This window comes from Daphnia pulicaria, chromosome 8, assembly GCF_021234035.1.
Source record: "Daphnia pulicaria isolate SC F1-1A chromosome 8, SC_F0-13Bv2, whole genome shotgun sequence".
NCBI lineage: Eukaryota > Metazoa > Arthropoda > Branchiopoda > Diplostraca > Daphniidae > Daphnia > Daphnia pulicaria.
Genome location: NC_060920.1, coordinates 9,615,682 through 9,641,007, shown reverse-complemented (window position 1 = coordinate 9,641,007; position 25,326 = coordinate 9,615,682). Strand labels below are relative to the sequence as shown.

At 44.1% G+C, this 25,326-nt stretch overlaps 2 protein-coding genes and 1 long non-coding RNA gene across 4 annotated transcripts; 1 reads left to right on the top strand and 2 right to left on the bottom strand.

The window, feature by feature from the left end:
* Window positions 1-4,667: 4,667 nt before the first annotated feature.
* Window positions 4,668-18,182, top strand: LOC124311093 (cardioacceleratory peptide receptor-like). The gene is made up of 9 exons (XM_046775391.1): window positions 4,668-5,252; window positions 10,293-10,703; window positions 12,578-12,713; window positions 12,801-12,904; window positions 13,195-13,288; window positions 13,363-13,659; window positions 14,520-14,654; window positions 15,689-15,869; window positions 16,572-18,182. The coding sequence occupies exons 2-9, from the start codon at window positions 10,503-10,505 to the stop codon at window positions 17,089-17,091; spliced, it is 1,668 nt and encodes a 555-aa protein (XP_046631347.1). The 5' UTR covers window positions 4,668-5,252; window positions 10,293-10,502; the 3' UTR covers window positions 17,092-18,182.
* LOC124311715 lies at window positions 15,382-21,516 on the bottom strand. 2 transcript variants are annotated; one of them, XR_006910163.1, is made up of 4 exons: window positions 21,437-21,516; window positions 21,277-21,365; window positions 20,863-21,062; window positions 15,382-15,499 (listed from the first exon to the last, which is right to left on the bottom strand). It is a non-coding gene; the product is annotated as an uncharacterized LOC124311715 (long non-coding RNA). The 2 variants fall into 2 exon arrangements; XR_006910164.1 differs by lacking the exon at window positions 21,437-21,516 and having other exon boundaries at window positions 21,277-21,430.
* A 2,532-nt stretch (window positions 21,517-24,048) lies between these two features.
* On the bottom strand, window positions 24,049-25,174 carry LOC124311395 (glutathione S-transferase 1-1-like). Its single transcript, XM_046775868.1, has 3 exons — window positions 24,723-25,174; window positions 24,459-24,626; window positions 24,049-24,364 (listed from the first exon to the last, which is right to left on the bottom strand). Exons 1-3 carry the CDS (start codon window positions 25,068-25,070, stop codon window positions 24,206-24,208), a joined length of 675 nt encoding a protein of 224 aa, XP_046631824.1. The 5' UTR covers window positions 25,071-25,174; the 3' UTR covers window positions 24,049-24,205.
* Between the last annotated feature and the right edge of the window lie 152 nt (window positions 25,175-25,326).

Here is a 25,326-nt window from a genome sequence, read left to right as displayed (position 1 = left end):
CCCGGTTGTCTACGACCGACACACTGTCGTGTGTGCAATAATACAGCTATATATACTATCAGTGGCGGGGAATATGAAAATGGCGAAAAGGCATTCCAAAAGGACAAAATTCTTCTTCCCAGAAAAAACGCTGAAAGAGAAAACGCCGAGCAACTCGTGGCGCTGCTGGACATGGTCATGACTGGCGTAGCCCAAAAAAAGGAATCTCGGGAGAAAACAACAACAACAACCGCGAGTCGTCGTATAATAGGCGCGGACTGGGAAGATTTCAGTCTCTCTCCGACCCGCACCGACATTTTGTTTTGCTGCCCAAAGTCAGACCGAATGATGAACGGTTGGCGGAAAAAACAGAAACGGAAAAAGGCGCACACTTAAAATTAATATAAGATAACATTCGAGATAATATGGAGAGAAATTCAAATTCAGGAAAAAAAAAAAGGGAGTCGGGAAAATAATAAGTTGCGCACGGGTCTCCGGCTGTTGCCGGGACGCCATGAATCACCAAGAGAAAAAGAAGAGAGGCCAGTTCACCTGATTTGTCGGGACTCTATAACCACCAGTCGTCTGCCCGTTTTCGTTTGACGTCACTCTCCCAGCAGACAACAACCTTCCACTCGAAAATGAAAAGAATGATAGCTTATGGGAGCTGTACTAATAATTTAAGGGCCTTTTTAAGAATTCGCTCCGCGTGATACACAATAACAGATTATTACATTGTTTGTTATGTCTACAGTTGTGTGCCGCTAAAATCTATACGTACAAAATCGAAATAGACTGGGGGTCTATCTATCATTTTCTCTCTCTTCTCTTTCCCAGGATGTAACAATCTATTATTCATCACGGGAGTTGGCCTGGTGATGAATGGCACGTGAACGGGCCGTGAGTATGTCCCAGCGTCTATCCCGTATAAATATCTATAACAGTCCCGCATAGTAGTAGACTCACTCGGTCTCTCTCTCTCTCTCAATGGCGAATGGGGAACGAGGACGAGCTTAAATGCCAGCCCTGTGTAAGTATAGCTTAGACTACTTCTTCTCGGGTCCCAGAGTCCCTATACAATCTGACGTGGGGAGGTTTCGAAAAAATATTTGTCGAAATAAATCTGTAGAAGTTACAGTTTTCTCGGCATGTCCTATATAGTAGACACACTCGTTTTGTATAGTGCCTAACAAGATGGATATCTTCTTCTTCTCCTCAATAGATTGCCAATATCAATATCTTCGCCTGCGGTTGTAAGGACCCTCTCTTCCCCGGCTAATACATTTGTATCAATTTTCTTTCTTCTTTCCCTCTCTCGAGTCGACTGCAACTTGATAGAAAATTGCAGAAAAGTTTCGATAAGATCGGATCGCTTTGCCACACAACGATGGACCGTTATTGGACGGCAGAGAGGCAGACAAGACAGACAGCTCCAGCACTTTAATCAGGTTTTAATCAGACTGATGGTATAGGGCAGACGAGATGTTATCAATAGATGCTGCTATTGCTTTAGTTATGGTTTCGTCGGCTGCTGGTTGACTGGCTGGCGCTCTCCCCTATGACTGCTGGGCGACTCTACATGGCAGTAGCCAGACTGGGCCAATTTTCATGCATCAATGACGTCGCCGACCTCACAAACTCGTCTCGAGCGATTGTTCTCTGATTTATCGAAAACTCAACAAACCAGACGACAAACCAAAGGAGAGAGTGTAAAAAAGGCTACACCTAACGCACGTACAATTTGATCAAAAGAATTCTTTTCTTTTTAAAAAGGAAAAAAAAGATTCTTTTAAGACGGGCGCGCACAGTAGGTCAAATGTTGTGTCTGCTGCCTCCGCTAGGTCCCGACGAGGTCCATTAGCGACGGAGCCGGGAGCCCCAGCGAGCGAGGGCCCCCGAAAAGTCGTTTGCCCGTGCACGGGGTGGACGAAATGTACACGCAGAGAAGAAGAAGAATAAAAGGCTCGGCAGTTTCAAACGGCCTGCGACGAGGTTTCATCGCCAACTGTGCCCAAGCGACGAGGTCCCGTGACAGGCCGTCAATCTCTCAAAATCGGTTGGAAAACGAGGCAGAAAGAAAATGGGAAAATGGAAAATGGAAAAAAGAAAAAGGCCAGAAGAAAACATGACGTCAGTTGTTTGTCAACCGCCGAGACGCCACGGGGAGGATATAGAAAATGGAGGGGAACCCACAAATTATGGAGGCAGCAAAGCTCGGGACAACAAAAATCAGTTAAGGACGAAAACAAATAAATAAAAATGCCAAGAATTTCACCTTCAGAAAGAGAAAGAAAAAGGGCATTACATTTTCTTGGCTGGCAGCAATGATTGGCATTTTCTGGGTTCCAAGTGTTTAACTCAATAACGTCGCCATCCCAACCAGTCAAAATTCCACCCAATCAAATAATGAGCCAAAGGTTAACAAGGACCCCGCCAAAAGGTCTCTAGCACGCATCGGCGTGAGCGGCAAATGATGAATACGGGCCACGTTTGGGAAATAAAACACGAAAAAAGGGTCAGGACGTCGGCAGTCCAAACAATGTGACACACGCGTGACAACATCATCCCGAAAGAATGAAACAAAAACAATTTTCCTTTTCTACTCTCAGTGTCTCCACTTGCGAAAAATCCGTTCCCAACAATAAAAAAAGCCCCGAAAAATCCCGCTAAAAGTGGTAAAAATCAAATTAGACAATTTAAGAGGAAATGAAATGCGTGACTGGCTCCCGGCTGCCACAATGTGTTGCACCCCCTACCTCCTCAGAATTTCGTGACGATGTCATAGAAAACAAATAATCACATCATCAAATCAGCGCCATCCTCGAGGCCAATCACGAATTTTCACGATTATTTAGTTGCGCAACCCGATCGACATGACGGCCGACGAATGAACGGGATTCTGTTGCTCATTAGCTCAGATGAAAGCGAAACAATAAACAAGCGAATCACCGGCCAGAAAAAAGAAAAATTTGAAATATAAACGCCAAACAAAATGGCGGCTGCTTAGAGAAGGGGGTTGTTGTTGTTGCTCGGGGATTATTGCATCACAGCAGCAGCGCTTCTGGTTTTGTTTTTGATCACGACGCCGACAGACTCAACACCAACAAATATATAAAAATCCGGCACAAGGATGAGACACAAATCGTTAAAAATATTCCAAAAAAGAAGCTGTGCAACAACACACACACATCAGCTAGGGGAATAGAAAAACAGTTTCGTTTTGTCTCAAAACTGTTCGGTCGGTCTCGCACCCCGTCAAGATGAAAACAAACAAGAGTTTCGGGAGTTGGAAACAAAAGGGCGAAATTTGTTGCATGTTGACTACACAACAGACAGACACACAAAAGGACTTGGCATATATAGGGAAGAAGAAGATGTTGTCTTTTGCCAGTGTGTGTGCGATGGATGGATATAGCTCTCTGCTCTACTCTCTTCGTTCAGATTGCAGTTGCCTCGACAACAGTTGTGGGTTTATATTTACATCGACGACGAGAGAAAGAAAAGAAGAAAAGATTTCCCACTGACCTGAACTGCTGGTTGATTGTAGTAGTACGTAGGAAGAAAAAGTTGTTTGTCGACTTGTCGTTGCCCGGAAGAGAAAAGAAGAAAAAAGAGCCGCCCACTTTTGGGAGTCTTCCATCATCACGTGGTGAATTAGCCAACAGGAACGTGGTCGATTGTTCTGCAGGGTAAAATAGAAATGTCTAATCTATATTTCTATACACCACCGATAATGCACGAGCGCACGCATTTATTTTTCCACACTTGACGTAATCTTCTCACAGTTCGAGAATAAAACCAAAAAGAAAATAACATTCTCCAACTTTTCTCTCACTGACGACGACATTGTTGGCATTCTCAAGTGTCTTTCATACATCATTTCGCTCGCATCGCAGAGACTGAGAAACAATAGGCTGGCTTGCCAGAGATCTAATTATCTAATTACTCAACGTGGCGCGCGTAAAACAAAAAAGAATTGCCACCCATTTGGCAACGGCTTCAAACGGCTTCTCTAGACACAAAAAACAGCTAAATTTAAACACTTGACATGGGGAAAAGAGTGTCAAACGTGCCTTTATGATTTTATTGATCAATTCTAAAAATAATATCGAAAAGACAATCAGTGTTTGACGAAAAATAAGACACGAGAGAAGAAGAATATGGGTTGAGACAGCTATAAAGCAGGGCCAGCATGTTATACAACAAGCAAAGCACAAACACACAAAAAAAGAGCGTAGAAAACCTTCCGGTCCGAGCCAATTCATCAATGTCCATCGAAGCGTCGGATCATCCATCAACCACACCCCACCCTCCGGCTCCACATCGCATCCGCACAGCATCAACCGGCAGCCTCGACTCTCTTATTGTGTTTGTGTGTGTGTTGTTGGCTTTTCTCCTCATCCAGTTTTCTTTTTCTTTCTCTTTTCTTGGTTTTTCATACATAACATTTATTCCTTCTGCTCTGTCCTATATAATAATCATCCGCGCTGCTTTTTCTTGTCCATTTAGTCGGCCACCATTTTCCTTTTTCCACAAATGCGCAGTTGCATAATCAAACAAGAATAGAAGATCTCGTCGAGGATCGATACGATGATTATCATAATTTCTTTTTATTTATTATTAACACGTCTATAACTAAATACGATGTACCCCCCCCCCTTTCCTTGCCTACATATATATAGTGCATATACGTAACAACATAGCGGTGGCGTACTCTGCGAGTCTACTCCGAAGGTGGGATGGTGGGGGGTTTGGTAGAGGCAAAAATCGGGCACCGTCTCCAGTCGATCCTCAGCTCCTTAGCTCTCCGGTCGGATTCAAAACTCTCTCTCTCACTTTAACTTTCTGCTCCCGGTCTGTCCATTTCTTTTATCTCTTTCAAACACTCGCCGTAAAGAAGAAAACAAATTCTTCTTCATCTTATACAATTTTTTATCCAAGTGAGTTTCACATCGTCGTCGTCTAGAAAAAGAAAAGGAAGAAAAAGTGGAAATATAACGTTCAGCAGTTTTCTGATTGATCGTCGCTCTTGAACGAGACAAATTTGCATCCATTTCAAGAAAGGAGGAGGAGTCGAGAGATCATCTTTTTCTCTTCGTTGTTTGAAAATATTGGCCAAAAGATTTTTTTTTTTTTTTCACCAGCGGGAAAAAAAGGCCAATCAAGCGGATGATCATGCCGGTCACGGCGGTGAAACCATCGACGCAAACCGTTCTCCTCACGCTGGCGGGAGTTTTTCTACCGGACCGTCTCTCCAATTAAATTGTCGATCGGTGAGTTCTTCATTCTCTTTCGTCTTTCCACGTGAATATTTGTGTCCCGAAATTTAATGGCATCCATCCTCAAATCCAAAGTGGGGGTGGGGGATAGAACGCGGATGTGGACCATATGCGTTTGCGTCACGCGTTTATTTCCGTTTGAAACTTGTCGTTCTCCGTCGGAACCGCATCTTATGTAACGTGACTCATGTGAAATTTTATTGACTTCACGGCAAAGGCACAGCTTTTTTCCACCCACCCAGAGGTCTGTTTAAAACCCATATTTTCTAGAAAACGGACAAATAAAAGTAGAAACACCTACGTGGTTCAATCTGTGGGGTATTATTACGCCAGGTGTCAAGGCTGCGGTTAGCTGTTCCTATTCAAATTCAACTACTACTATGTTGACTTATCTGTCGGACTGGAATGAAAATGATTTGCGATGTTTGTCTGAACATGTTATTCACTTTCTCTGACGACTAATAGTGTCAGCTTCTCCCTCTTTTTTGATGGCGAAAATCGTAAAAGAGTTCAAATTTCCCGCTCCTTTTTCCCAACTTGTTTTCAGAGCGTAAAACACGCCATTAACAAGAGCCCGACACAAGAGATAGTATAAAATAACCGAGAGGGGAGAGAAAGAAAAACTTTTGTCCGATTCCATTGTGCCTCGGCCGTGTCATAAAAACCCTCCCCCTAAAAGTAACAAAAAGAAGAAGAAGATCCGCCGCTCCTATACTACAAGAGTTTTTCACTTTTGGGAATTGACGGTCCAATCCGATTGAAAGTCTCTGGCCCCTCATCTTTGACGTCTATCAATTCAATCTCCCATCAAAAGTCGCTGGCAATTTTATAACGTTCGTCAAAGGAAAAGAAATTCAAGCGCTCACGCCGCCAGCGCTCGTCTCAACCTGTTGTCCAAACATTGTCGTGTCTTGTACATGTCTGACACGTCACAGTCACTGGATCTGATTCGATCTATCGTACAGTTTAAATTTATCTTTTATTTTTTAAATCGTTTCTTCTCTCTGTCCCCGCCTAGTTCCAAGTTAATCAGGAAGTTCACAATTGACAAGAGTCAAGTGTGAAGGTTGTTTTTCTTTGTGGGGCCCATCAAGTTTTGCCATTGAGAAATTGGGTAGTAGACTATATGGCTGGATATAGAAGAGTCGCCCGCGCAGTTGTTTGTTTTTAATTTCGAAAAAATTCCATCGCCCCATCCACTGAAATGAAGAAAAATTGCGCGTTTCGTTTTTGTTGGCCATTGGCACAGCCCCCCACCCGCCAGTGTCTTTAATCTTATCAGGCCTGTGGAATAATGTTCTCTATATAGGATATCCAATAACCCAAGTCTCTCTTGTGCTGCTGTTGGCGTCTGTACTATATTGCCCCAAAGTCTTGCACGGATGGGGCCGCAACCGCCCGGACGCGGGAGGATGCGGAATTCCCCAAACGGGAATTTGGAAATATTGTGTGCAGCCGTTGGCTGGCCTTGTCCAGCACACATACACTACGAGCTGATGAAAAACCGGACGATATGTGTGTATACAGTCGTTCTGTTTTGTTTTCGTATCTTCAGCTGCCGGACAACATTAGGAAAGAGACAAGAATTATTATTATCAAAACTCAACATGCCCGTCCCCCGTCCCCCGGTTTTCCAGCAACGGCCGCGGCCGGACGGACTAAGAGATGCGATGATGAAAGCATCCGGACTGCAGACGTCATTCCATCTAATATAATATAATAGAGAAGAATTAACTAAAGTAGACAACAGTCTCTGATTATCTCAAACAAATTCGGAATGCTCGCCATTTTTCCTCAGCCCAAACAATGTGGGCGGTTTCAATGTGCGTGCGGGAGGAGGACCGACAACATTCTGTGCGGTCATGTTCAACGTCATTGACTACCGATAGAAAAATTCAGTCGACTCAATCGAAAAAGGGGGGGAAAGAAAAACAAGGTTATCCAGTCCAAGAATTTAAGAAATGGCCGTTCGTTTCACGACCGACAGGACACGGCGAATCTCGTTCCTCACTGGAAATCAGAAAAATGGGAAAAAACGAAAAACAAAACGACGGGACAGCTGCGCAAACTGACATGACAGGTCCCATCCCAAGTCCAGCAACATTTTTGAAACTCTGTGTGTGTGTTGCTGCCGGACTCACCCCCCACCACCACCCTTCACACCTCTATACTATACTAACTCCCAGCGGGATTTCTGCTCCGACGGTTAAGAGTTCAGCGGGAGGAGTTGATTTAAGAAGCTCAAGTCGGCAAACATCTGTTTCCACGTCAACACAGTTCAAGCCGACAGAGAGGTGCTGCTACTGCCGGAGAGATGGCTGGAGGAATATCTATACATAGATTATAGACGCCGGTGAGATGGTGAGCGTGAGTGAGAAACAGTTGGGAGAAGAGATGGATGGATTCATAAATGGATGGAGAACGAGACATATTAGATCAAAGTGGAGGACGGCGACGCTCGAAAATCCTTGCGCGTCTTTTATTTTATTTCATTTTTTGACCAGTCGCTTCCGTAATATTCCGCTCCGTCGCTGTTGATGATGGGCTTTTGTGTGTCGAATCCCGCGGGATTCATCTCTCTCCCGCCAGCAGCAGCAGCCGAGAGAGCTGGTTGTCTGTTGCCCTACATTTTGCGTATAAGAGTCTGGACTAGAGGAGTCCCTTTGGGTGTAATATTTATAATACACCGCGCCATTTGAACGGGATGGACATGTGGCCTATCGGCTTATATTCCGGGCCGGCCGACATACAACATGTACAAGAGCGGAGCTCCTCGTCATTTTTCGTTTTGCTTTTTTCGCCAGCACAGTCAACCAAATCGGCACACACACACAAACAAGTTTATTTTCCTTCCGTTCGTGTTCCTGAAATTTTCTTCTCGCTCCGCCTTGGACCGTAGGGTCAACAGACGACCAGGTGCCAAAGATAACACTTACTACTATATTCCCTACTCTCGGTCGGAATATAATAGCCGTCCCTGCCCAGTCTGGAACGGCGATATTTCCAGCAGATCCATCCGTCAACTTCTTTTAGCTTCAGTCTCAACAGCACAAGAAGATAAAAGTAGAGATGAGTCGGTAGTCTGGTCTGCCGTCTAGTCTATTAGACTAATAACCTAACAAACAAAATAATCCAAACTCGACAAAGGACATTGTGTCCCTTATGTTGTAGGGCTATTTCCATCATTAGGCTAATGATGCTGCCCCCAAAAAGCCCTTTTAGCTTTTCCTTCTTCACATCTTATTGTTTTGTTTGGGGGGTTTTGTTTGTTACATTTTTTCCTTCGTCGAGTTGCCAAAGTCAACAAAAGAACTCGCCTTCCTTGGTTACGTAATGCACGTAACGGCATAAACACATAAAAACACACTCTCGTCCCCCCAAGATTAGTTTTCGACTGACTCAATCACGATGATTTGATTGGATCCGAGTTATTAACTACGGCCAATTGATTTTGATTGTCAACATCATAACCCCCTTCCCCTTCTCTTTTATATTATTAACACTATAGAAGGTCGTATAAATATAGTCCGCAGGCCGGTAAACCACCGCAAGTGTTTGATTACCGAGAGCGGGAAAAAGCGGGAGCAAGTTGCACTCGAGGGAATATCACGCGCGCGCGCTCGCCGCCCCGCCTTATTTATTTATTTATTTTGATTTCAATATTTTTCGGCAGAGGAATAATAATTTTTTGGCTATAGCAGAAAAAGAAATAGAAAAAGAAAAAAGGGCCGTTGTGGAAACACGCGAGAAATGTGGTCGGGCGGCCGCTGCACGCGTGCAAGCCGATGGCCTTCTTCACGGGAGCGGGAGCGACGACGTGCCCGGAATGAACGAAATCCACCACCACCACCACCACCAGTCCAACTCCTTGATGATGAAAAAATAAAACGAGGGGTAGAATATTAAAAAAAGGGAGAGAACAAAAGAATTGAGCTGACTCTAGACTATATCTGCACTAGTGTGTGGGCTGTATAGGATAGATATGTGTGTGTAAGACGTAATAGAATGAAAAGCAATCGTGCGGGACCGAAACGGACTATGCGGCCAAGACGAGGAGAGAAAGGCTAATGAAATGACCACCACCACCACCAGTTCCCAATTAGGTCAGCCCTAGAGTTGCGCTCAGTTATTGACGTCATCCGTACAAGTGTAATAGTTGAGATTACGTTCATCGATACAAATGCGGATCAATCATTTTCGTGTGGCGTGTGGGGGGTGGCTAAAAATAACTCCGACTGATATAGACCCCAAATCCAGTGATAGATGTAATGACGCGAGCTGCTTCAACTCTCTCCTAATGGTCTGCAGCCTTGAGGGGGAAATAAGATGAGCCTTTCGGCACATCGATCGACCAATCAGCACCCCGACCTGATTATTTTATCCGTCAAAAGTTGAGAGACACCCCCCCAAATGAATCGATATTATATTTCTCCATCGCCTAGACTCATAGAAAAACAAACACAAGCCCAAGAAACTTTTGAGGCTAATCAAAGACCAGCTATATCCTCATCCAAGTTTTCGAGAGTCTTTTTATTGTTTTGGTGCTGTGCTCCATCGGATGCGGAGCACAGTGGACTGCAGCTGTTTCGTTTCGGTCACTTCCTTCATTGTTATATACGCCCGTCTGATTGACTTCCTACTCACGATAGAACATAATGCAATCACTATATCAAATGTCCGTCGACTGCTGCAACCCCCACCACCACGTAACATCTGCGCTAACAATACGACAGCAGCGGCCAACAATCAAACACGGACCCTTTTTTCTCACTTTCTTTACTTTCTTTACTACAAGACCCCCGAATGGACTTGGCCGAAAGTATAACACGCCAAAAAGGTTTTCTCTCTCTCTTTTTTACTCTTGTGCTTTTTTCCGTCTATCGATATTTAAGCAAAACCTCTGGGAAAGGGCACTCCGCATTCTATAGATCTTTTACTATGAGCCGCGATCAAATATTGGCCAGCCTTTCTAGAGTTTCTCTCTCTATTGTATACTTGCACATCATTTTCTGACGGTATTTTTGATCCTTTTAGATGCTGAGAAGATGATACACTAAGTGGGACCACTCCAGTCTCTCTCGGCCGTCATCAATCTCTTTCACGCTCCCTGCAATCCATATACACGAGGATCTCGGCCAGTCGGAGGAGGACATCCCTCCCATATCTCCTAGCTGCTGCTGGCCCGACACAAAATCATTTTCCATCTATTCTAAACGCTGTTGATCGGGGGACGAAAAGAAAGAAATGGGCAGTGCGCCGCCACTGACGTCATGGGCGAACGTGACGGAAAACGGCGATGGAAACGTCACGTCCGAGATGGGCGACGACGACAGTTGCCTGGAACGGACTTGGTTCAACAGCGACCAGTTGGCCGGCGAACTCAACTTGTGTCCCAGCCCCAGCAATTCCACCGAAGATGATTTCAACACGTTTTATTTCTATCAGGTAAGATCACGCAACAACTTTTGATTCACAGTATAAAGCGCAGACTCTCATCATCTCAACTCTTGTTGATTGGCGCCGACGGCTGATTGAGGCTTACGTAATAATAACAAGCTTAACAGGAAAACCTTTCTGAAGGAACATCTCAAACGGCCACACAATCCAGGCCGAAAAACCGCAGAGCGGCTACTGCTGGTGGTTGTGTGTGGGGGAGAGCTTCACTCATATCCTTGATCCTCAAGGGTTTGATCCTCAAGGGCCCATTGCCGAGGACCGCACTTGATTGGGCTAGGAGCCAGCAGCAGCTCCTTTTGTGTGTTATACTGTGCACACTATAAACTTGTTGGGCGAAAAAGCGGCTAGGAAACCTCCGATAGCAAATCAGAAATGATTGGATAATCTAAAGGGTTTTTCGGGTGTTATTGCCGGGGCCCTCTCTATTTTTCCGGCGCTACTTAAGAGATCCGACGGATTAGAGGAGGGGAAAACATCACCTCCTCCTCCTGTATAGGAGACGCGGTGAGACTGGGCATCAATTCAGCTCCGGTTCGATCCAACTAACCGTCTGATGCCCCCCCCCCCCCCCCCCACCCGATGAAAGTGTACGACCAATGCGGTAGGAGATGTATACGTATCCGGTCTTGGATATCTGCCCATCCGTCTCAATCGAATAAATCCCCCCCTCCCCCCTCCGGCAGCAGCAGAGGAGGACCCGGCTGTTGTGTAACACAACAGCATCACCTTTTGTTTTTCTACCCTTTGTTATTTACCTTGTTGCTTTTCTATAGCTGTAGAGAAAGAATGAGAGAAAAAAGGAGGTTGTTTGTTGTTGTTATTCTTATGGCCCCGGGAGGTAGAACAACGTCAACAAGCGGACAAACGATAACGGGAGAGATTGGCGGGCGTCAAATCACGGTCGGAAATGAGGCGGAAGAGCGGCACAACTGTCAAGCAGCAGCAGCCAGCCAGCACTGATGAGTTCATCTTATCCTCCTACAAACTCCTACGCGCCCGTCCTACGTTCACCGACAACAAACTTGTTGACAGTTTACAACAGAGTCCCGCGACTTGTTTGTCTTTCTAAACGGACTCGTGTCATCATCTGGAATGTACTCATTTACTCAAGTCGGGAGCCGGAGATTCGATCCAGCACATGTTATTTATTCCCTCCCTTTTTCATAATAAAAACAGGAAAATTCCGCGCTGGATCATATTGACGAGGGAAACGGACGGATGGATTTAATCAATTGTCGGATATAATAATACAGCCACACTCGAGAGATAAATCAGGAATGAGTATATTGCCTCCGGCTCTTTTATTATTCCCGGTAAAAATTCGAGAGCTCGTGCGGATGAATTCCAATGGCGGAGCGCCGGAGTGGGAGGGAATTTTTTTGTTTGTGTTGTGTACTTGTGCTGCTGCTGGATCGATTTCGGATCGATAGTCTCACCCAGCAATGCTGTCGACATTTGCTGCTGCTCCCACTCTCTCTCTCTCTTCTCTGCCATAGTTTGCCTCTAACCACATTCGATCCTTGCCCAGCTTCGATTGTGACTTGCTGGCCAGCACTCGCGACATTCGTTCAATCCGACAAGGTCGTGGGACCACCACCACTTGAGTCCTTGACTGGGGGAAAGAAATGGACGACTCTTGTCAGTCCCAACCAAAGTTTTGGGTTTTGCTCGACGGACTTGAGGATCGGAGATTATAGACTGGACGAGAGAATGGAAAACGAAAAAATATAAAGAGAAAGTTTGGGTATAGTCCGGCAGCCGGACACAGAGCAATCGAGATGATATCGGACATGGCAGCAGCACCAGCAACAAAATGTTATGTTAACTTTTCTATTTTTATTTTGGGCCGGCCAATTATTTAGACGGAGCAGTTGGCCTTCCTGTGGATTCTCCTGATCCTCATCGTGGTCGGCAACATGGCCGTTCTGGTGGCCTTGAGTATGTCCAGCGCGCGCAAGTCACGCATGAATTACTTCATCAAACACCTCGCCATCGCCGGTAAAAAAATCAATTTCAACAAAAAATTTAAATCTCATCCAGCTGTGCAGATTTGTTACAATTCCGATCCCCATCTAATATAAACAGATTTAAGCGTCGGCGTCATCAGCGTCCTGACGGACATCGTGTGGAAGATCACCGTCGCCTGGCACGCGGGAAACATCGCCTGCAAAGTCATCCGCTTCTCGCAGGTGAGGCTCAGAGTTTCTATAAGACCGAAAAGTTGCGCCGAAACGAGAAGTAGACCGAAAAGTAGACTTTTTATCTTTTTGGCTGGGCCATTTGTTCTGCTCGTTGTGTACCTCAGACGAACAAAATTGAAGTAGAGGAACGTGTCCGAGTCCAACTTTTGTCGTCATGACCAAGAAGAAATGAAAAGAAAAGACGATGTTAATTTGGAAATGCGTCCATTCTTATTTGTCTTGTCTGTTTTCTCTTCATGTTTTTGTTTTCATTCGGCGGAGAAAATCAAAATCAAAAGGTTCTCGTCACGTATTCGTCGACGTACGTCCTGGTGGCGCTCAGCATCGACCGCTACGACGCCATCTGCCACCCCATGAATTTCAGCAGAGGATGTAAGTTTGGAATAAATTAATTAACTCTTGTTGTTTATGGAATTTGAAGAGAATTTGAAATGAAAATCAAAAAGGGAGGAGAGCCAGGATTTTGGTGTCGGTCGCTTGGATCCTGAGCGCCATCTTCTCGTCGCCCATGCTGGTCCTATACGAGCAAGGTCTGGTCCAGGGCCAGGTCCAGTGCTGGATCGACTTCACAGCTCCCTGGCAGTGGCAGCTCTACCTGACGCTGGTGGCCGTCTCCTTGCTCGTCTTGCCCGCCCTACTCATCTTCGCCTGTTACATTGTCATCGTCAGAACCATCTGGGTCCAGTCGGCAGCCCTGACGTCATCCATGCCGTCGGCCAATCGAAACAACAACAACACGGCCGGTAATATTTTATAAAAGAATATCGATCGATTTACTAAAAAAAACCACCAAAACTGTTTGAGCTGTCGACCGGCAATTAACTGGACAATTAAAATGGCCCTGCCATAAAAGTCCGTCTCGATGTGGTTGCTGTGGTATATATATAAAGTTGTCGAGAGTCACAAACTCACAAATACTCGGCGAAAAGAAGAGCCCAGCCAATGTTGGTTTTTGTTTTTGAGTTGCCCAGCGCTTTTCTCCCAGTGTATACTGGGTTTAGACATTTCCCCGGCCATAAGTGGATAAAAAGACGTGAAGAGAAAAAGGGGGGAAGAAGAGCTCCTCTATTGTCTAGGTCCGTCTCTGTTGATGCTATTAAAACCCCTTTTTGCGGAGAGATGTGTTTGTTTTGCGGAGAAAAATCTCGGGGCCCAGCTTCTCTCTCACTTTCTGTTGGCTGTGAACCGTCAAAGTGCCCATCAACCGGTCGTCTTAGTGGCCCATTCTAATTCGTCTCCCACCAGCCAGCGTCTCTATTTATACTTGACATGTATATAGTAGTTGGATACTTGATAGTAATAGTCTCAGAAGAAGAAGAAGAAAGGAGAAGATGACTGGAAAAGTGACACTAGAGTGGGGTCGACCCGCCGTCCCATCATAAGAGATCCTCACGGCCTTAAATAATGGAGGACCCTATAATAATGCCAACTGCACTTATAACAAGCGGCTCTAATATGAAATGGGCATTTTTTTAGAATCTCCTTTTTCCATCCGAGACGATGTGATGATCTTTGGTCTCATTTTTGTCCCATTTCGTCTATCATGACGTCATCATTTGAACCCACAATCAATTGTTTTTTTTTTTTCTTTTGACTTTTCTAGGTATTAATCGAGCGGGCGGAAGCGCCGGGACAGCCATGCTGGATGAGGATCAGGAGAGCCGGAGGGCAAGTTCCCGCGGCATCATCCCACGCGCCAAAATCAAAACGGTTAAAATGACATTTGTCATCGTCTTTGGTAAGTTCTCGAAAACAACTTTTATCTGCCGCCATTCCTCGTTTGAAAATTATTTAAAGTCGGAAAACAAATGAACACAAAACTAGTTTCAGCGTTTTGTTACTATGAAAAAAGTACAAAACAATAATAATTGTCTAGCGTTCGTGACATTTCAATCCAGTTATTTTTTGTCCTCATTAATTCCCGACAATTTCAACAATGCGGATGAGCGCTCCGCATTATTTTCGGCTCTCTTTCATTTCATATGCAGAATTTCATTTCCAAACCAGTTGTTCTCCTCTCAAAAGATAGACGCACGACTATCAAACTGTTATTATTGCTCCCGAAAAATAAAACTAAAACTAATAACTTGGCAAAATAAAATATGACAAAAGGGCTCAAATCGTAAGAAAACAATTGGGATGATGGAAACCATCTTTTGGCTTTAATCATAACGCAAAAAAATAAAAAATAGAAATAAAACACAAAGTCTAGAAAAAGAAATAGAGAAAAAGAGGGGAAAATAGGATTGCTGTATGTATAACCAACCATCGGGGATTGTTGCTGTGCTGGAGCAAAGCGGCGGAAAAGTTTATGTCACATATAAGATGCTCCCGCCCGTCTTCTCTCTGGGTTGTTGTATGGTGAACGAATGTTGTTTTTTTTTGTCCTCCGTCAAAATTGTTACGATACACATAGAAGATTGTCAAGATATGGGCCATTTCAGCAATCGCAAAGTATAGACGATAGATACAGCAAGCTCTTCTTCTTCGTCGTCGTCTTTCGGGAGCTATTTCAGCTGTCAGGATCCATAAAAATGCCAACATCTGCTCGTTTGTTTGTTTACGAGGGCCTAAGGGAAACGACTAGGACAACAACCAGAAAAAAAAAAGAAAACAGAGAAATTCACATCATTTCCCCCCTCGGCGAGAGAAAAAAAAAAACAAACAAACAGGATTTCATCAATGTTATGATTTGTTCAAATCCTTTTTTTTCTTCCGCTTCCGCTCCGGCACATCATCTCACGCGAAATTTGTTGCCTTGTTCTTTTATAGTGTTTATCTTGTGCTGGGCTCCGTACATCGTCTTCGACCTGCTTCAAGTCTACGGGCACATCCCCAAATCCAAGACGATGATCGCCGTGGCGACTTTCATTCAAAGTTTGGCACCACTCAATTCGGCCGCCAATCCGCTCATCTACTGCCTATTCTCCACGCACCTCTGCCGCAATCTCAGGTAAAACACTTGCGCACTTTTCCGCTCTTCAAACCGTTTAAAATCTTATGGTATTCTCCCACCACCGGTAAGAAAAAAGAAAATTCAAATAAAAGTTGGGTAGGGAAATGTTGGCACCCAGGGGATGATGTAGGGGATGAATAAATGGCCTTTGATCTTGGCTCGTGACAAGCGTTGTGATGACGATGTACTAAATCGGCGCATAAATTATACAAATCGTTCCCGCTCTGCCAACTGCCGGACGAATCGATAGAACGAGACTAAAGCGGCGGCGGCGGCGGCCGAGGGTGATGCTGCCGGGCATCGATATTTGGTCTAGAGGACAAAAATGTTTTATTCCAACGGTTCAAAAGTCTTGAATATTGATTGTCGATTTCGACGAATCTCCCATTTTTAAAACGAGATCTAGAAGAGTATAGCCAAACGCCCTCCATCCGCATAATGGAATTTAGAATAAGACGCTAGTGGCAGTAAATATTTCCCTGATTTAATTGATTTCAAAACTGGCACAAAGTTTATAAAAAAAAAAAAACAGTGTTGTGCAACTGCCGGCCGTCTACAAAATATTGCGCAACTTCATTTCGTTTTTTCTGTCTCCATTTTTCTTTCTCTCTGTCTTTCTCTCTCCTCTCTCTCTCTTCCGGATTTTTTCTTTTTTCTTTTTTCTTTTTCACTCCCGCCTCGCCCTGTTGTTGATCCTAGAAAGATCCCGGCACTAGAGTGGCTGGCCGTCAAACTCGAGTTGGCTGTCCATTCAATCGGACTGTGCCCCGAATGGAATTGCTGCGCTCCGGACGGCTCCAACTCGGTGGACCATCCGTCGCTGCAGAACCGGACGACATCTCGAGGTGGCACGACGGCCGGCGCCGGCCGGCCCAACCATCGCAGCAATCACAGCCGCCACACGACGCAGAACCAGTTCCGTAACGGCGGCGGGGGCGGCAATTTCCACCGGCTGGCCAACAACAGCAGCTCAACGGCCACCACCAGCAGCAACACGCTAACGACGACCACGTCAAACGCGTCACAAGTCGTCGGCGGAAGTGGATCGCACGTCGTCAAAGACTCGGCGGCAGCGGCGGCAAGTAAAAAGCGCAACCCGACCACCACCAGGCGACTGTCGTCGTCATCCAACACGGAAGTCGTGGCCGTCGTCCCTCGGCCGGTCGTCAACGAGCCGATTCCGGCCGCCCCTAGCAGTCGCAACAGTCAGTGGGTTTAATCAAAACATCCGCCCACCCACCACCCCCCACCACCTCCCTCTCCCGCTGGCTGAAAATAAGGAAATATAGTGCGCCATTTCTCCTTACAGGGTTCTCTGTCATCCTTTTTGATCATTTCATCTCATTATTCGACCGCGGGACTCACGTTCTGATGCGACTTTTTTTTCAGTTCTATATATGAAATGGAGCGAACAAAGTTGATCCGATTCCGCCCGCTCCCGATCCCCGTGAACGAATGCGGCCGTTGACAACCAAGTCACGATTCAAACTGAAATTACCCCCCTGCTCTCTCTTCCAACCAACCAACCGACCGCGCACAATATATTATCTAATAATAATATGTACATCATTACATATATTCTGGATACGTACGTCTATGATGGCAACCGGTTTAGTGGAGGGGCGGGGCCATTAACCCAAATTGTCTCAACTCCCCCACAGAAGAAAAAATATTTCGCAGTTATAAATTGTCAATGTTTGTTCACCCCTAAACTATACTCCTATTCTACTGCCCAATGATTGTAATAACGACATGTATAAATTATTATATGCCTCTTATGTTTAATGAACGTCAGCCGCCAGGACCATGAAAAATATCCAATCCCTTTGCTGGTTGGTTGGTTGGTTGACATGTAATGACACATCCGCCAAGTTCCTTTTCTTTTCTTTTTCTTTTTACTCCGCATCATTTCACGTGACTAGTCGTTGCCGCTGACCACCACCACCCCACCCAAAATAAAAAGCGACAAAAGACCCCCCAAAACGACACGGTCCATTTTCTCTTTTGTTCTTTTTCTTTTTCTCTCTGTGGCAGTTCTACACACACACACAAAATATCTGCCATATGATCTTTTACTGTCGTTTCGCAGAAGAAGAAGAAGGAAAAAAAATCGTTGGCACACACACAACACACCCAGAGGCATTATTATCCTAAATAACGTAATATCTATATACTATATTCTATTCTATTCACGGCGTGCGCGCACAAAACTTGACACACACACACACCCAGCACGATCAATATATTTATATTGTATGGACGTATGTCGACAACACAATCCTACTCCCGTCAACCCCCCTCCCTCCCCCCCAAAAAAATAATAAATACAACAAATTTTATTTAAAGATGAATGAATAAAAAAAAATCAATGAAAAATTTTTAAAAAATGTTTCTAAATCTATATAATATATAAATATATATATATACTATTAAAACCATTCAATGAGGTTGTGGAAAAAATATACTGTTGTCTCTGTTTAACGGTTATAATTGGTGGTGCTTTGCGTTGGGTCACTTCTCTTGCGTAATAATCATCGCGCCTGGGAGCAATTACGTTTGATACCATCATCACGAGCACAAGGGAAGAAATGGCGAAATTCGAGGATGTCGACGACAGCCAGCCCATCAATTAGCTCTAATGAATCCATTAGATTCCGCCAACGTATGGACGGCAGCAAACAGTATGGAAGATTGAACGGACGGCCGTTTCATCATCCGCCACGGGGCAAAAATACGATCCGAGATGCGATCAAAGCTGATGCACATTTGCAGATTCTCAACGACAGACCGAACGTGAGAATTCGCCGCCCAGCCCCAAAAACGAAAAACAAAACAAAAAGGTTGATGGCGCTTTTGCACATTGTAAGATTTGACAGCTGCTGGCAGTCGGCCAGCCAAAATCCTAACGGGTTTTCATCGTGAGGAACACAAAAGAGCAGAGTCCATTTGCCTGCGCCCCGTTTTTTCTTTCCCCTACACACACTTTAACACTAAAGGAGGAGCACTTTGTCTTCATTTACACGACTTGTTGAGTGCCCGGGAACTCTTCTTCTTCTTCTTCTTCTTCTTGCAAAAGTTGCGCGCGAGGAGTTGAACGGGAAAGTGTAAAGCTCCCGGAAAGTGGTGGTCGTTTTCAGTCAGTCGCTCTCTCCATCTTAAACGGGCATATAGTAGACTCTGTCTGTCTGTGGGCTGTGTTTGTATACAGCACAACTGGCATGAGAGCTGAAATGGTTGGCATTTCGGCAAACTTCCTCATCACGATATTGGAAATGATACGAGAGTGGGGGATGGAAATAAAAAGCCGAACGAGAGAGACTCTATGGAGGCAGCCCATGACGCCACCCACGCGACTTTTTGAAAGGGGCCTGAACTCGAGCCAAAATGTTTTGTAGCAACTGTATAATGTCATCTGAAATCATCACGGTGGAATGGGCTAGGAGCTGCTTCTTCACAAAAGGCTCAATATAATATCGAAAGGGATTCCAACCATCCAGCCAGTCTGACGACGACACACATACGAGATCGAAAGTTGCATGTGCACGGAGAGAGAGGAAAAAGAAGAAACATGGAACCAGACCGACAGACTGGAAGAGAACGATGAATAATTGAAACTCGATCCAGACTGAATAACTGCTGTTGCTGGATGAGAATATAAAGAGAAGCTGGGAATTCACTTTGTGCGTTGCTGCGCCCACAGTCGCAGTAATAATACTACTGCACTCGTCAATTATTGGGGGAGAGAAGCTGAATGAATTTCGATGGTTCTCTCTCCACATCGAATGAGATGCGATCCATAAAGAAAAAAAAGAGGCAGCAGAGAAATAAGGCCACAGACGACTGGCGTCAGTAGCCTCGGCGTGATCGGCTTCCGTGCGGATCAACGGCTGGAAAATGATTCGGTTATTTTGGCAAGCGGAGAATATATAATACTGGCTGGGGCTCTACCATCATATCAAAAGGGCAATCTTTCTAACAGCAAAGTTGAAATGGCCAAATAGTCATCCGGCTATTACAACATTTCACGGAGAACAGACTGTTTAAGAAATCGTGAAAAATCACATGCATGTACTACACACACATACAAAGGGGATATATGAAGAGCAAAGTCGGATTAGATGTGAACTGCATAGAAAAGCCCCGGCGATAGAGTGTGAACGGAGCACGACATTCAATCAAGTAATCCTTGCAACAGTTCTCAGACGACCCGCGGTTCCCCCCCTCCAGCACAAACAAACAAGAGAAACAAAAGTTTGCCGATGCGTGATTCTATAGGGCCCGCATCACGCAACGGAAATGGATATCCTATAACAGTTCGCGTTGACAGAGACAAAGTGCTTCTCTGGCTGGGCGATAGAAAAAAAAAGCCAACAACAACTCGAACAAAAAAAGAAAAAGAGTGCGCTGCCACAAAGTGAGAGCTAACCACCACCAGCATACAATAACAAGTACAAAGCTATCTGCCGTTGTTTGGTGTCGAAACGAAACTAATCGGCAAATATTCTTTTTTTTTCCCCCCGTTCAAACGGCGTTTGCAAGAGAATTTTGTGGTGGCTGGCAAATATCGACAAAACGTCTTTTCACGGCTGTCGTATAAATCATTCGTGAACCAAAAGTGATTGCCGGTTGCCGTTTTTTGAATTGTATAGTGGACGGAATGGCGGATATCCTAGGGACCAACGCACTTTAAAAACTTGTTTTTCGATTCGTTTCCCCCCAAAAGTGCTATACAGCGGGAAATCGTCTACAAAAGTTAGAGCGACTCGGCATTTTTCACAAGTTCACAGACAAAGTTGTGAGGTACAAAAACAGGCCTAATCTACAGTCGTTATACAAATGAGATATGCAATGAACCCTTTCCGAGTAAACAAAAAACCACAAGAGAAAACAATCCCAATCAACCGCCTGGAATAATCGTACTCAGTAACGATTCATAATCAAAGCCACCAAATAGTCAAAAAGAAAAGAGTAGAGATCGATTTGGTCCTACCTTTGTGCCTGGGAAATACAGCCAGGCATCCCACAAGTGCTCCTTCTGCTGCAGAGTTGAATCCACCAGGCAGGATCGGAAAAAGGGGGTCCTCGTGAATACGCCCACACACACATGGGTGTACACAAGGACAAGGGGAAGAAGAGATCCGTAACTCGACAGACATCGGTAGTTTTCCAATAAAACTGGATGCTGCATATCTAAATCAAAAATCAAAAAAAAGTTACAGAAAACATTGACAGAAACACCAAGTAAGGAATAATTTAAATTGAGACATAGCATAACAGCCTAATTGTTAATAAACAGGAGAATTTAAGGTTTTAATGAAAAACACTGCATGCAATGCAAGTTATGCATCATTCAAATATCTATAGCAGGTTGCAGAAATAAAAGTAGCCTAACAAAAATCATTACCCAAGCGATGATGAGACTAAGATTGTTGCTGCTGATGTCCAGCATAAGCGAAACTTGCATATCTTGAAGTTATGATGGCTGGCTCAAACCTAAAATGTGCAAAAAAGAAACAAAGTTACATAGTACAAACAAACTGCCATGCATCAACAGGGAGCTTTACATGATAAATGCTAATTAGGCACTAACATCTACAAATTTGAAACAGATTTAACTCTTCTATTTAAGCTCTAATAACCTGCCAAACAGTGTGTGTGCATTAAACGATTCTCTAAAGAGATGTTACCAAAGTTAACACTAGCGTGACGATCACGTTTTTGTAATATTATTGTTTATTCGTGCAGCCACGTATTATGTTTCCAAAACATATACTAATAAATAAATAAAAAAATATGTTTCTTTGTAGTATCAAACTTCGCTCTCTTTTTCGAAACTTGTAAACAAAACTAATAAAGCAGACGACACTAATCTTCTAATTGACCATGATGATGATTAAGATATCGATAGAATTAAAAATCGACCTCCCTCTAAATCCAAACCGATCAAAAACTATCAAAGCGGTTTTCTCACCCGCGCTCGACATCCGCTGAACGGATCGGAATTATTTTAGGATCAAATAGTTTATTTCTTCAAGTTACGACTGAGCCCCCCTACCACAGAGACAAGATAAAGTAAAAATTTGCACGAAATCCGCAGATAATTACTTTTAGATCTAGTCCAGGATTCTCTTGGAAGCCAAGAGAGAACAACTGCAAATAAGCTATCTGCCGTTGTCTGCTTGAGTCGATGCGAAAGCAATCGCAAATATTCTTTTTTCACGTTCAAACGACGTCTGGAGGAGGAATCTATACTTGCAAATATATCGCAAAACGTATTTTAACGGCTGTCATATAAATCATTCGTGAACAAAAACTGAAAGTGATTGCCGGTTGCCATTTTTCGTGTTGTATATACTGGACAGAAAGACGAATTTCCTAGGAAACCGACGCACTTTACAAACTTGTATTTCGATTCGTTTTTGTCAAAAAGTACTATACAGCGGGAAATCGTCTAAAAAAGTTATAGAGCAACTCGGCATTTTTCACTATAAGTTGCCATCAATTTCCCTGTTGGGACTTTTCAGTCGTCAGGTATTAGCTCAACTTATAAATGTATATCGTCGTCAAGGAGACTGGAGTCGATATTGATTGCAACTGTGATTGCTTCCAGGCAACTGGCATCTCTGCAAGTTTTATTAAATGCGCTGGGCCGTTTGTCGTGGAAAGAGTGGCACAAATAAATGAAAAAGATCTCGAGCTGAGAAAACGAACTTTTTGTTGGCTATACCCAGAATCGATAGCTGAAAATCCGAAATTTATGAATAGCGCTACCGTGCCAACACTTTGTGGTGTGGTTATTGGAGAAATCTTGGAATCCGCATAGCAAACAGCGACTCGCGCTGGTACATCGCCACTCACAATACCTCTATAGCCATTTTGGGGGAGCATGCCACTTGACCGCCAATTCAGAAAGGGACTTACACGCATGCTATTGCTGGTCTTCTCTCTCTTTTTTCGTGTGTTAGTTGTTGACTATTGTTGTACTCCGGCCGTGATATGTTTTATCGCTATACAGAGTCGTTTGAAATCTGTGGAATCGTCTGGCAGGTTTTTGGTTTATCAGCGTATTATTCACGGCGGACAGAGAGAACACCACATCTTTAAGAGAATGATTTATGATTTTTACATATTATTATTCAAATGAGGGCATTATTCAACCGGCCATTCCGCAACCCTGTCGCTTTACATGGCTAACTTTCTTGCGAAACTTTTTCTTTTTTGTCTCGAGATATTCGTGAATAATATTTTTTTGATTTACGTCCTTTTACATTTACGCCCATTGACCTGTCAATTGTGCCTTTATTTGTAGTTTGGCCCTCTCCTCTGACCGACCGGCCATGTAAAAACCAACGGACACACTATCGTCGGACACAACCGCCTGTCATCAATCATCCGATATTTGTCTCGGTCCGGTTTTCTAGCAGAAAACCGGACACAATGAGAAGGATATTGTTTTCGAATAGGGACGTCCATTATTTACGTTCTAATAGTATACGACGTCATTTTTTAAAAAAAGGTTGCCACTAAATTTATGAACTGTATACGTTAGTTGAATTATTTTTATTTGGGTTCGTTTTTTTTTGTTGTTGCTACGTGGCTATATTTACATTCCATTCTCTAATCCATAACTGGAATGTCCGTCAGGTTTTGACGTTTGCGCCCTTAAAGAACTGCGAGTCGTATAATTGTTGCATATGCGCTTTTAGCTTGGCTTTTAGAAAGCCACCAAAATGGAGCGTGTAATCAGATTGAGGGATCTAGTCTAAATTTATGGCCAAATTTGCATTCTGCTGTCACTTCTCTTAATGTCAAATGTCATTCACGCTTGTTTTCGTAAAATCGTAACAGGTAGCCTACCTGTTTTTTTTTTCTATTTGGTTATGTGCGAAGCGGGTCAAAACAAATGGACACAAGTCCGGTATTTCGTTATCTTGAAATATCGTTATAAAACTCATGTCGTCGTCGCGCGAAGGTATCGACAAAATAATTCGACACAAATTCAAACGGGATTACATTTGAGCTACGTGACGCAGAAAGACCCGGATCGATTGTTGTAAAATTTATAAACCTAGAGTTATTCCAATGGAAATTTCTTCAGTCTGTTGTGAGGCTAAGTAGGACTAGAACTTTGTTTCTTATCTCTAGATCAATAGGCGAATGACGTCATTCGCTCCTGTTTTATTTTTAAAATGGTAATTTATAGAAGACACACCATATCTTGTGTAATCAGTATCAGTTTGCTCACTGGATATCATATAACCGGTGCACAAGGCCTGATGCAGCTCCAATTTCTCCGTTTATTAATTTCTCTGCGAGGTATTTTCAACATAATTTCAAGCTTCTTCCATCTTTTTGAGGCTCTTTTGAATGAACTGGCCGTGAATTTTCGCTCCGCCACCGTTGAGTTCCTCGTAGTGAGGGATCTCGTTTTGGCAGCGTTTGAACCACTTCTGGACGTTGGGATATTTGTCCAAGATCTGGCTGTCGATGGCCTGTCAACAAATGACATAATAAATACTCTCAGTCTCTCCGCAGTTGTATGGTGAGTCAGACATGTCTAAGACAAGCTCAGAAACAACAACTCACATCGTAGGAAGAAATGGAGGCCACGAGCGCCAGATCCGCAATCGTCAAATGCTGGCCAGCTGCGTAAGCTCGATCGCCTATCACAGTGTCAAGGAATCCAATTCCGTCGTGATATTTCTCCAAAGCTGCCGGATCCAGCTGCTTAGCTCCACCCATCACCACAGGAATCTGCATATATAACCATTGCTCGTGACATCAATGCGAGGATCCCCTTTTTGGTCAGACCAAACAATAATAATAAGGGCAGGCGACTATTTTACGTACGTATAAATTCCTCATGTTGACGAAGAGGACGGACGCATCGAAATTGAGAAGCTGATCGATGACTGCTCGTTGCTGGGCATCTTCCGGATAGAGATGCTGCCCCTTCTGGCCACCGTATCGGTTAATCAGATAAGCCGAAATGGCCTGGCTCTCGTTCAAACAAAATCCGTCGTCGACGATGGTGGGGACGTTGTGCTGCGGATTGATCTTCAGGAATTCCGGTTTCAACTGGTCGCGGTTCATCAGGTTGAGCAGCTTCAGATTGAGGTCCACTCCGGCCAAATACGCCGTCATCATGACAGCCCTACAAGGAGGACTCAGAGAAATGTAGTACAAATATATCGGCATTCTGGCAGAAAACTGAATTGTCGAAAGGAGATGAATATCTTATTCAATCAACGTTATCATAGGAGAGTCGCTGAGGTTGGCTTTTCCTTTATCACATCAGAGATAGGCCTGCCTTACCGTCCGTCACTCTGACTCGGCAGACAGACGTCACCCATGATTTTATTTGTGAAGAGCTGACACCTGTCGATCTCAAACTAAAGTTCGTTGTTGCCGCATTCTGCTACCGATAAGCTATTAGAATTGCCTTAAGTTTTAC

Excerpts from the sequence above, each read along its gene's own strand:
- LOC124311395 (XM_046775868.1), bottom strand. The coding sequence starts at position 25,070 with ATGCCGATATATTTGTACTACATTTCTCTGAGTCCTCCTTGTAGGGCT. Across the intron at positions 24,627-24,722 it reads TCAACATGAGGAATTTATAC|ATTCCTGTGGTGATGGGTGG; the intron begins GTACGTAAAATA and ends TTATATATGCAG. Across the intron at positions 24,365-24,458 it reads CCTCCATTTCTTCCTACGAT|GCCATCGACAGCCAGATCTT; the intron begins GTGAGTTGTTGT and ends ATTTGTTGACAG.
- LOC124311093 (XM_046775391.1), top strand. The coding sequence starts at position 10,503 with ATGGGCAGTGCGCCGCCACTGACGTCATGGGCGAACGTGACGGAAAAC. Across the intron at positions 12,905-13,194 it reads AAGTCATCCGCTTCTCGCAG|GTTCTCGTCACGTATTCGTC; the intron begins GTGAGGCTCAGA and ends CAAAATCAAAAG. Across the intron at positions 15,870-16,571 it reads CACCTCTGCCGCAATCTCAG|AAAGATCCCGGCACTAGAGT; the intron begins GTAAAACACTTG and ends TGTTGATCCTAG.